Raw genomic sequence first — 12,612 nt, forward strand, 5'->3', positions numbered from 1 at the left:
CGGAGGAGTACTACTATACTTGAAAATATTAGAATGACTCCGGAATGTTGACTAATTGCATTGACCCATATGAGCTAGTTTAAAATACCTTGTAATAATAACAAGTGAAGGGAATAGTAATTTTATGGAGATTTTCAAAAGTGATTCCATTCATTTAGATTAGGGTTGTGCAAAAACCCAGTAGTCCGGTATGGTTCGGTCCAACCCGAGCAAACCCGGTTTAGAAAAAATTAGTCTAAAACCAGATTGGACCGAACTAGTCTCATCGGGCTGGACTGGATTAGGGACTGGCCCCTCAGGCCAGTTGGTCCAGTCCAGTCTAGCCCTTTTTTTTCAATTATTATTTATATAATTTTAATTTGATTTAATTTTTCTATATAAGTTTTTTGTCTATTTAAATAATCAAGATTTATCTATTAACTTCCTAAGAGTATGCGTATATATTTTCTACAATACAAGATCTATATTAATTAGGATTAATTAATAAAACATGGCATTATTGGGAAATTGAAAGGGAATGATCAAATTTGATGAACTTTGGATTAAAATATATGTAAAATTTTATATAGTAAGTTACAATCTTGCCTCCTATTAAAGAAAAAAAATTTAAAAGAAAATTAAATTTAGGTCCTGGACAGTCCTGGACTGGTCTAGGCAATCTAGAGGATTAAGTCCAGTCCAACCCGACCTCGAGTTGGTACTGGACTGGACCAGACCTTAGGCTGTCTTTTTCAGCCCGAGGTCTTTACTGAACCAGATTTTGAGTTGATAACAAATCCGATCTAGTCTGGTCCATGCACACCCCCTAATGTAGATAATGTTTTCATCCTACTTCTTAAGTTTCCAATACAATCAATGAATTATTAACTCAAAATCTATCTGATATACTTGAAACTCAATTTATCAAAAAGGGAATTTTTCTCTATAAATATTTTAAATTATTTACCTATAACATATAAGTTACAAACACACGATATCATTTTGAATTTCAACTAATCATCTAATATATTGTGAGCACGCTCTTCTCCACTCGGTTAAGGGGTTAAAACCCGTTTAAGCTTGGGTCCTCTTCAATTAATGGTATATTGGGCCTGAACTGGATCAATATCTACGCCCAATGGGCCAAGCCCAATCACAATAAATGGCGGAGTCATTCTTTTACTTGCTTCGCCATTGGGCAAACAAGTATCCAAAGCTTCGCGGAGGGTCCAATAACCGGTTAGCATCCGGTAAGGGGTAACCGAAAGGCACGAGAAATACAGTACGCAGTTTCTTGAAATGAAAATGAAACAATACAGTCTACAACCATCACTGGGCATTTTTGCAGATTTGCCACTAGAATTCGCCATGATCCCCGACCAGATGGTATCTCTTTCCCTTTCCCTTTTCTTTTCCTCCAATCATTCAAAATCGATCTCCCTCCATTTTTTATATTCGGTATGTTTTCTGTTTTTCCAGGGATTCTTTGCTTTCGTAATTGAAGTTTGACGTTCGTGGCGCATACTCCTAGATCCTCTGTTTTCTCAAGTTCATTATCGAAGCACCTGATCCTCCTCAATTTTATCCTCAACTTCCAAATTTTTGTTCTGGCTTGCGCTTTCAGGGTGCGCTCTATTTCGATTGGGAGGTACTTCTTGCAATGCGGAACCGTATAAATTAGCTAGTATAAAATCTGAGTTTTATTTTCTACGAGTTAACTTTGCAGAGATTGACGAACTTTGATTAAGCAGCAGAAATGCTTACATGCATAGCTCGTCCAAAGAAACTCGGGCATGAGTCACTGAATCAGCCCGATGATTCCGATTCTACTAACCCAAGCGCCGCCAAGAGTCAAGCTACCAAATCCCTCACTTCTCAGGTACTTAAATTCTTCTTCTGTGGTTTCAATTAGAAGTTTCGTCCGATTGAAGTATCAAATTGAAATCTCTATGTTTCGTTTAGCTCAAGGATATGGCGTTGAAGGCATCCGGAGCTTACAAGCATTGCGCCCCCTGCACCGGACCACAGACACAGAATCGACTGAGAACCAGTACTGAGTCAGACGCGGACTCGGATCGGTTCCGATGGTCCTACAGACGAACGGCGAGCTCAAGCTCGACAACGACGAGGACATGGGGAAAGGAGATGGAAGCGAGGCTGAAGGGGATTTCGAGTGGGGAGGGGACGCCGAACTCTGCCAGTGGACGGCGGGTGGAACCGGTGGTGCTGTTCGTCGAAGAGAACGAACCTAAGGAGTGGGTGGCGCAGGTGGAGCCCGGCGTATTAATCACCTTTGTATCACTTCCGAGCGGAGGGAATGATTTGAAGCGAATCCGGTTCAGGTACGCCTCCAATTCCTACTCATAAGGGGGGGACACTAGGCGTCGTATTATTTCTTTAGGTGCCGTTTTAGTTTTGATCGGACGGTGACTGTTCGTGACAGTTTTGGTCAAGGTGGACATATGGAATTGGACCCTGCTGTACCAAACTAACAGTGATGTGATGATAATGACTATGAGTGCCTTTTCCTACGGTGAACTGTCAATTTGTCTCACATCACTAATGGTGCATGGACAGCCAAGTTTTAGGTGATCCTTGATTTAGGATTAGTGGTTCATACCGATTTTAAATATAAAAATTAGTTGATTAATTTAAATAGATTAAAAAAATAAGTTAAATTAGTTATTTGTAATAAATATGTGTCATCTTCTTAAAATATCTTTACTAATCAAGTGTCTTGGCTAAAACTATCATTATTGTAAAGATTATTTTAAAAAATAAATAAATATGAGAGACAAAATGAATTAAAATCTTATATTTAAGACCGGAATAAAAGTCAAATGAATTTTTATATTAATAATGTGAAGTACTACCTCCGGTCCTTAATATAAGACCCTATTTGACTTTTATTTTGGTCCTAGATACAAGACCCCAATTCACTTTGTCTCTCATATTTATGTATTTTTTCCAAGGTAGTCCTTCTAATAATTGTAGTTCTAGCTAATATAGTTGATTAGTAAGGATATTTTGAGAAAGACAACACCTATTTATTACAAATAATTAACTTAATTTCTTTCCTTAATCTCTTCAAATTAGTCAATTGGGTCTTATAATTAGGATCGAAGATAGTATTACCTTAATATATGCCTGATTGTCCTATTATAGCCCTGATGAATTTTTCATTTTAAAATATAGTATGTCCCCACTTTGGGCTACTTCTATATTTCAATTGATAAAGTTAGAGTAGAGCCTAATAGAGGCTACCGATTTAAAATCTCATAATGTAACAAAAAATGAATAACATGAATGACTTTTTTTTTTAAATTGAAACAAGATGAATGTATAATATATTTAAAAAAATAATCATATACTTGTTTATTAAAATTATTATTACGAGACTAATATACATTGTATTTTCACTGGGAAATGTAAAAGTAGCTCTATAAAAAATAAAAATTTTCCTCTATGATGGCGTAGGATAAGCAATGATTTACGCCTGGCCATTCACAGCCCATTTTGTTGGAGTAATGTCGCAAGATAATCAAAATAAAAACAATCAGCACTGTATCAATAAATCAAGGAATCATTGAATTGACATCTCTTTATGAAGTGAAAATTCTTTAAAACTTTCTCTCTTTCTTAAACAAAGTAGCATGACCCTTCCGTCATAGCATCCAAAGTCCAAATCCTATTCCATAAATGTGAAAGGGCTTAAGTAGGGGACCCCATTCCCTTGTAATTTCACGCCCTTCCCATAAAGCAATAAAAGAAAGTTCAAAAGGAGAGCTTACTGTGGCCTGTTTATTGGCGGTGGGCCAGTGTTGATTTTATTAGGTCCTCTAACCCGTCTTTGTTGTCTGGTGGGAGGAAATTCTTGTCTTGTGATCTTGTCATGACAGGAACTTTAGTATTAACTAAACCAATAAACAAAAGCTATATATATTCACGCTAACGAAATTTTGAGAGATCTCTAAAGCTTCCATGTAGAAAGAAATCTATTATTTGTTTGATTTACCTTTCTTCATTTTTAGTTCGAATATATAAAATTATCAAATTTTCAAATAAATTTTACTCTTGATAAGTGTTGTCCGCGGCCAGCTGCTGTTTATATGCTTAATCTGCCAGGAGTCAGCTGATTAAGTTTGTACAAAAAGCTTTAGCTTTAGTATTTGTCATCTTATATGTGCGCTATGCTGAGGAATGCCCTCATCATCGGCCACTCAGAAACTGTATACATGACAAAAGTGAACTCTTGTTTGGTGGGCACCAAACACAGATTGAGAAGCATAACTTAAAAGAGGGTTGTTTGCCATATTTTTATTTAACTTATTGTATGATTGAAGCTCAAAGAGAGTCTGCATATGTTGCTGGTCCTACTTGGTGACTTGTGGTGCAATCCCATATAATACGAACAGAGATTGACGATTTTTAGCCATATATTATTAAATCCTGTTCGTCATCGAAATCATTTTATGTTTAGGTGAGTTTAGTGGTGTGGTTAATATTAATTAATTTTGGACCCACCATGTTTTGATTGCTTAGACAAACCCCCCAGCCAAGGTCAAATGTTGGCCTCAGAACTGCTTTATTCCATGCACCGCCTGACCCAGTTCTGCAATTATTCATTTGAGTATACTTTGTCAAAAAGTATCCACTTGAGTGGCTCGCCATTATTGAAAACAGCGTTAAGAACTTCTTAAAAGTGTGTCAAGCATAACACACATAATAATACAGTTAATATGAAGCAAAAAAATAACATTATAGTCATAATTGAAACTTTGGAGCTATCACAAGACAATATAAATCCTGTGATTGAAGACCCATAAATTTCTTTTAAGTTTGTTGTTTTAGATTTTTTTTTTCATTTTCCTTAAAATGTTAAAAACATTCCATAATAAGTAAATTTCAGCAAATCCATGGATCTCAGCTTCAGAGGATCCATATTCATCACAAGAGCCGCTCAAGCAACACGGGCAACACAAAAATGTTGGTAAGGCGGCCAACTTGATTCAGTTGGAAACTAACGAGGGCCGAGTCTAGTGAAGGAGACTAGTTTGACACAACGTCACAAATCAAGATCTGAATTCCTATTGGAAAAAGTATCACATTTGGTGTCCAGCAGTATTTGCTTTTAATAGAAGTATATCTGTGCCTATTAAAAAAAAAACTTGATTTAGTCGGGCCTAACAACGAACTCGATTAGGTTGGGTTAAATTTTGGGCCAGTATCTTGGAGAGTTTTGGCATCCAATTGCGTGTAGCCGTGAACATTGTTTTAGGGTCCACCTGTGTTGGGGTTTCCGTGCTGTGTCCTAGTGTTTAATTCTTAAGAGACATAATAAAAAACAAAGTTATTGATCATTTTCAGTTTTTATTAGGCTCGACTAACTAAAACCAAAACAGTCTTAGAGAATGTTTGGATTGGTGTTGGACAAAACTGACTTCTAGCTTAATTGACTTTTGTAACTGAAGTTAGAGTAAAAGTCAATTATGGTATGTTTAGATAAATACTTTTAAAAAATCAGTTGAAAAAGTTAAAAGTTATTTGGATGATTAATAAAAAAGTTAATTTAGTTGTAAAATGACTGAAAATGGCATGAACTTTATTAAATAGTAGTGTTTGAAATTTTATATTTTTAATGTGATAATAGTTTTAAAAAATACATAAAATTATTATGATAAAATATAAATAGTTTATTTGTGAAATTATAAAATAAAATATTTGCTATGGAGAAAAATTTGAAAACACATTGTAGATAATTAATTAAATATATATAATGGACAAACATAAATATAAATTAAAATTTATTTGGTCTGAATAAAAGCTTATTATGCTAACAAAAGAGATGAGGTAGAGGGGACAATGTGAGGGTAAATCTAAGATGCTCATTTTTAATGATTATCGTTTAAAACTGCAGTTTGAAAAGTCAAATTTTCTTCCGTTGTGTCCAACTGAGGTTGGAGGCCAGAAGTTGGTTGGAAAAGTTAGTTCAGCCAAACAAAATTTTTTGTCTAACTCAGTTTGCAACCTCAATTTCATCATTTCCAAGACACTTTTGCCGTTAAAAAGGGTAATCTAAACATGCCCTTAGCAAATGCCTTAGTAGCGTGCAGCAGTGCACCAGAAATGAAAGTTTAATTATTTTCTTAAATGAAAGAATTAGAGATAAGGGTGAGGTAGGGGAAGTAATCATAAAATGCAGATGCTTTGTGCTATGCTCAAGTACTTCAGTTATAAATTATAAAATGTCATTAGGATTAAGGACTTAAGAGTCATTGGCAGTGAATTGAGTTTTGGCTTATTTTCTATGTACAGTCGGGAAATGTATAATAAATGGCAGGCGCAAAAATGGTGGGCAGAGAACTATGAAAGGGTCAAGGAACTTTACAACATTCAGAAGCTTAATCGCCAAGCCTTCCCTCTTCCAACACCACCAAGATCTGAAGATGAGGTAAACTCTGGATTTATGTATATCTTAGACATGTGATCATACTACTCAGTAATTTCTAGCTAAATTTGCTTGGAGCAAATGGTTACAGACGTGTGGCGCATGTATCGCTCAGTAATATTTCTTCCATTTGGTAGTTGTGCACTTACAGAGGAGCAACGGCGACTCTAGCAAATGTTTATGTGCAATCTTTTCCCCCCCCCCCCTTCTAGTTATGCCATTTTCATATTACTAAAAGTTTCCCTTCTTAAAGAGGTCAAAGCATTTTTGTAATGTTTTCAATTCATTTTATTCTATTTTTCACGGGCAAAGAAAGCATTGACAGCTGAAAGAAGTTGTTTTCATTTTGTTTATTTAATGGGTTTGTGGTTGTGACAGCTCTCAAAGCTTGAATCAGCAGAAGATATCCCTGTGACACCCCCATTAACCAAAGAACGATTACCTCGTAATCTAAATCACCCAACGGCGTTGGGAACGGGATACTCGTCATCGGATTCTTTTGACCATCTTTCAATGCAATCTCGCCATCATCATGAATCGGGTGGCCTTAACTCAACACCTAAAGTCTCCACCATAAGTACGACCAAGACAGAAGCATCATCCATGGACGCCTCTATCAGAAGTAGCTCATCCAGGGAGGCTGATCCTTCAGGGGATATATCAATCAGCAATGCTAGTGATCAAGACACTGAATGGGTCGAACAGGATGAACCTGGGGTTTATCTTACCATCAGAACATTACCAGGCGGCAAAAGAGAGCTAAGACGAGTCAGATTCAGGTATGTTTGCCGCCAACTATTGGGAAAAATAGGAATCAGAAATAGAAGAAATTATTGTGTAGATACCTAAGGAGGATCTATGTCATAAAGAGAGGAACTCATAAAATTCTGACTGGTTTGGTTGATGAACTTAAATACAATATCGGGTCTTTATTATACGTAAAACGGTTATAATGCAGATGCTAGGTAACTTTTCTGGCAAACTAAACTCTACTAAAATTTCTTTGAAAATGCGGATCCTCCTTTATACTTGAGCATGTGCCTTGTAAAGCCGGTGACATAAGTGTTCTCAAATCCTTTTATGGGTTTGAGGCTTCAGATTGTCGTCACTTGGTAACTAGAAAATTTTATTTCAATCATTTTGATGTAGAACCATATAGAATTGATTTCCGTGCATTTTCTCATTTGTGGTGCAGCCGAGAAAGATTTGGGGAGGTGCATGCTAGATTATGGTGGGAAGAGAATCGAGCCAGGATACATGAACAATACTTGTGAGATTGAGGAATAATACTTCACAGAGCCTGGAGGTGGTGTTGCTTATGAAATTGTTTCATACCTTGTCTTACCATACTAGAGAAATCCCATTATAGGTAAATTAGATATCACAAGAGGTGTTCTTGGCACCTCTCCTGTTTTAGGCCGCATACATAAACTCGTCACACTAGCTATATTTGTGTGATCAGTTCAATTTTTCTCTTGAATGTATGTGGTAAATTTACCTTTTGCTATTTCCTTCACATAATGGTGGATAAGGGTGCCAATTGCTATGTTACATGAAAGTCGGGTGGGTGTAAATTTCTATAGTAAATCAGATATTGGGTACAAGAATGAATGAATCTATCAATTGCTTTTTGTTTCCACTTCTCTATTCGTGTCTAAACTTTCCCGTTGAGAATGACGTTTATTCTTATAATCTTATTATTCCCAGGGGCAACCTTTGAGTCAGAAAAGGAGGCAAGAACTGGATTAGTTAATATTGGGCTCTGTAGTCAGCCCAAACAATGCTTGTCTTTGTAATTGGGCCTAGGAGAGGCCCAAAATGCCCCTTTCTCTAAGTGAGGCCTTAAAAATAGGAAAAAATAGCCAACTTCGGAAACAATAGCATGTAAATTAGGCGTCTGGCAGTTGTGTTATGCAAAGCCGCCCAATACTAATCTGGTAATCTCGAATCTTTTGGATACCTGTCGTTAAGTTCTTTCATTCTAGTAAGAGAAAAATGTGAATGTGATGAGAAATGGCACTTCTGTATTTTGGGTAAATAAAAATACAGTAAATATTGAAATGAAAATTACTCTATTTTTCATGCACTCGCTTTTTATTTATATCCATGATGAATCAAACATAAAAAGATTGTTTTCTCAAAATAATTCCAAAAAAATAATGCTAATAATATGATCCACAATACAAAAAATTATTATTTCATCGGTGAAAAAAAATTATCATCTTTTATCCAAAACTAACTTTGCTAAACCAATCATCCCTATAGAAGGGCAAAAGGAACATGATTCGGACAGAAGAAACGAAACCACGTGACAAGGTATTTGTTAAATCTTGTTAAATTACTGTAGACATAAAAACAGAATTTAATAACTGTGTTCACTCAGAAACGCCATTGATATATGATAAAGCTGAAACGCCACCAGCAGCTACCAGCATCGATGAAGGTGGGTGAGTTCTGAAAAGATAAGCCGCACGCGCGGAAGTCACTTTCCCCTGTCCCCTTTTTTCCTCCGAAAGAAAATTCCCTCCATCGCTTCAAATCCAACACTGTCATATCACCCTCTTCATCATTGCCTCTCAAACCCTTTTTTTCTAAACAATTTCTCTTTGTCTCTCTTTGTCTTATATTTCTTCTCTTCCTTGTTAACCTAAAGCTCTACATTTACAAAACACCTTAACGTGATCTCTGTATCACACACATCTTCTTCTAAATCTCACACGCTTTCTCTCTTTCTTTCTTTCTCTGTTTTCTCACATGACCCTCTTGCCTTCTGTTTATTAATTAATTTCCCGTTGCAGCTTTTGACACTGTCTGTCTCCAACATTACAGCTCGTTTCCTCTCTTAAACTAAACTTCTCTGCCTTCTTCTCTCCTTCGTGTTTATAAATTCTGTCTTCTTCTTCTTTGTTCAATTGTGCTTGAAAAAACATGTGCACTGAGAGATCCATGCGAGACCCAGAATCTTTCCCACAGAGAAGAAGAACCCCGTCTTTCTCCTCTAGCCTCCTTGACGCAATTTACCGTTCGATCGACGAGTCAAAATCCAGTCTTGGTGAGGATCTTGAACTGGGGGTCTCGAAAAAGAGCAATTTCACCTATAAACAGAGTGTGTATATGGAGAAAGGAGGGAAAGTGAGGATGAATCTTCGTCGAGCCGTTATGATGGAGGATTGGATGGAGAAACAGAGTTCTATGTTGTTTAATTCTTCTTCAAGCTCATCGGAATGTAGCTCTCGTGGTGCAGCATTTTCATTCTCAGAAACAGAAGCCAGCTTCAGAAAACTAAGGCCAAAGCTCAGATCCGAGAGGACCCAGAAGCATGAGAAGCCAAAGAAGGTGAAGCAGCCAATTTCACCTGGAAGTCGAATAGCTAGCTTCCTGAGCTCCATCTTCAATTCTGGGAATGTGAAGAAGGCCAAGATGTGTTATGTTGGAGCTGTAGAAGATGTTGGCCTTGAGAGAAAATCAAAATCACCATGCTTATCCACTTCCTCTGCTTCTTCCTTCTCGTGCATGAGGAAAACTCCTAAATGCCAGAAGCCCAACAATGGCAGCGTCAAAAGATGCGTGAGATTTTACCCAGTTAGTGTGACCCTAGGCGAGAACGAAAACTCCCAACCGTACCACAGTGATCCAAACAGTGTTCGGAAATTCTCAAGAAACCCTTCAATGAAGAAGTTGAAGAGCTGCTCTGTAGTGGCTAAGGAAAACAGAGCAGAGGCAAAACAAGCAAATGGCGAGTTAAATTTCAGAGGGTTTTATGGTCGTAATAATGAACATGAGGTTCATGAAGATGACGATGCTTTGAGCTGTTCGAGTTCAGATTTGTTTGAGTTGGATCATCTTATAGGAACTGCAAGGTACCGAGAAGAGCTTCCTGTTTATGAAACTACTGATTTAGAAACCAACAAAGCCATTGCTAATGGTCTTCGAGTGTAGTCTTGTAACCTTCAAAAACAAAATCATTCTATTTCATTCCTCAATTTGTGGAATTTTTCATTTAATAATGATTTATGTATTTTTTTTCCGTTTCCCCTCTAATAAAGAGACAAAAATTATGCATTTATTTAAATGTAGATATTTAATTTTTTTTAAATTAGATTAAATTTATTCAATTAAAATTTATTTGAAAAAATAACTTAAATATACAAGAATAAACCTATTTTTTACCCTAACTCCTAGATCTACTTGAAGAATATTCTACTTGGCTTTATTTTGATATTTTTCTTTGTAAGGCAAAAAAAAATCATTTTAATGAAATCCTTATGATTTAATTAATTTGAACAATAATTTTTATTGAAAACCAAGAAAAATTATTCATAATAAATATATACCAGTTAAATATTAAAGTTATTCATAATAAAATAATCACTACTGTTTCCTTGTTTATTAAGAAACATGGAATGTAATCTCAACTTTACTTCTTCCAACTCTATCATTTATTCGGGTTTTCTCGATTTGTGATGTTATTCTTGCGTAGAGACCATGCTAATCTTTTCTGTATCGTTCTAATTTTATCAGATGTCCCCGAAGGGACATTTATTCCGGTTTTTAAGCCCACGTAAGTTTTGTACATTTACAAATTCTATAATCTAAAACTAGTAAATATTATGACTTCTTCTTAACCATAAATAAGACTTAATTGCTAGAGGTTTTATTATAGGTGCATATATATACAGAGAATTTTACTACGATTGATAACATTGTTAGCGATTGAGAGTCAATAGATATATAATATTTAAAATGCGAAATTAATAAAATTTTAGTTCGTTGTAACTCAATTCCTAATTTTTAATTCGGTGTAACTCATTGTAATTTTAACTATTTAAAACGTTGATTAGCACATTAAAAAAATAAAATGATAAGGGACTATAATTGTTTTTTCTCTAACTTTGGGTTAATATTTTAAATGGCCAAATTATATATAAAGATTGAGTTTTAACCAGGTCAAAAGTATAGAATTTGAAATGGCACTAAGTTAAAATTTAGGGATTAAGTTATAATTAAGACAAAATTATAAGAAATAAATGGTTAATTTCCCCCCCTAAGAATGGCTTATATTATATAGAAATAAAAGTACACCTAATGGCTAACAATGAATCTGGTAATCCATATTTGGGTGGCAGGGTTTGTTAAGAGATACCAAGACAAACTGAAAAGAGAAAAGTGAAAAGCAGCCTCTCAACGATAAGAAATGAAAAGGCTTTTTTTAAAAGGAAAAGCTTAGCCTTTTCCACCAGCTTGGCACATGGGTTCAGTGATTGACTTGGTTAAAAGAGAAAGAAACCACTTAACCACCCCCTAACCTTTTAACTTCATGCAACATTGGAATTAAATATTCTTCCGGTCCTTAATATAAGATCCATTTAATTAATTTGATTAGATTAAGGAAGTTAGGTAAATTAGTTAATTATAAGAAAAGTGACACATTTTTCCTAAAACACCATAATCATCTTTCTTAATACCCCCTCCCCCTCTTCTACTTGATTGTGGTTGGGGGAGTATCCATAGGGGTAATTTAGAGAAAATTAAAAAATATAAGAAATGGGTCTTATATTTAGGATCAAAACCAACTCAAAAATTGAGTCCTATATTAAGAACCGGAGGAGTATATCATTACCAGTTCCCATATTTGCACTTCTTGCCCGTTTCAAAGCTCATAATTACACTCTCAATTTGAACTCCCCTAGCTAAACAATATATAGTCAAAAAGCATCACTACAAGTTGGTTTGTTTCAATTTTCATGTAATAATAAGTGAACCAAGAATTTAATAATTCTGGAACGAGGCGTGGACTGACAAGGAACATAAACCAAAGGGACAAAGCAAAACCACAAGAGTACGTACGTACGAAGAAGCAACAATATAACATTAATTTACAGTGAAGACTGAGGATTTTGCAGAGAATAATAGCGTGGGAAGATAGAGCTAAAACAGGCAGAAACAGAGGAATGACATGCACAAAACAGAGTGGCAGTGAGTTTAAGGGGTCATGTTTCTCACCAACCTGACACAGCTTGTGATGCCTTCAATATTTTATAATACACTCACATTGTATTTGCATTAATAGCAACTTCATGTGAAGAAACAGAAGCAATATCACTCGATCCAAACACCATCTGTCATTCCCCCAACCCCAACCCATTATATCTATATTTAATTATTGTCTCAAGTTTTATTGTATT

General features: G+C 35.6%; 2 protein-coding genes and 1 non-coding gene across 6 annotated transcripts; 2 read left to right on the forward strand and 1 right to left on the reverse strand.

Moving 5' to 3' along the window:
* Nucleotides 1–1,097: 1,097 nt before the first annotated feature.
* LOC114748770 (protein Brevis radix-like 4) lies at nt 1,098–8,069 on the forward strand. Of its 4 annotated transcripts, XM_028937224.1 has the most exons (7): nt 1,098–1,365; nt 1,459–1,627; nt 1,706–1,858; nt 1,942–2,321; nt 6,295–6,430; nt 6,806–7,206; nt 7,623–8,069. In XM_028937224.1, exons 3-7 carry the CDS (start codon nt 1,736–1,738, stop codon nt 7,699–7,701), a joined length of 1,119 nt encoding a protein of 372 aa, XP_028793057.1. In that variant the 5' UTR covers nt 1,098–1,365; nt 1,459–1,627; nt 1,706–1,735; the 3' UTR covers nt 7,702–8,069. The 4 variants fall into 4 exon arrangements, with proteins under 4 accessions (XP_028793057.1, XP_028793056.1, XP_028793060.1 ...); XM_028937223.1 differs by having other exon boundaries at nt 1,098–1,627; XM_028937227.1 differs by having other exon boundaries at nt 1,098–1,627; nt 1,731–1,858.
* Nucleotides 8,070–9,355: 1,286 nt separating this feature from the next.
* LOC114748769 (protein BIG GRAIN 1-like C) lies at nt 9,356–10,366 on the forward strand. Its single transcript, XM_028937222.1, has one exon. It carries the CDS (start codon nt 9,356–9,358, stop codon nt 10,364–10,366), a length of 1,011 nt encoding a protein of 336 aa, XP_028793055.1.
* Nucleotides 10,367–10,862: 496 nt separating this feature from the next.
* On the reverse strand, nt 10,863–10,964 carry LOC114748774 (U6 spliceosomal RNA). Its single transcript, XR_003740505.1, has one exon. It is a non-coding gene; the product is annotated as a U6 spliceosomal RNA (small nuclear RNA).
* Nucleotides 10,965–12,612: the final 1,648 nt, after the last annotated feature.

This window comes from Neltuma alba, unplaced genomic scaffold (assembly GCF_004799145.2).
Source record: "Neltuma alba isolate B1F8T4 unplaced genomic scaffold, ASM479914v2 tig00005813_pilon, whole genome shotgun sequence".
Classification (NCBI taxonomy): domain Eukaryota; kingdom Viridiplantae; phylum Streptophyta; class Magnoliopsida; order Fabales; family Fabaceae; genus Neltuma; species Neltuma alba.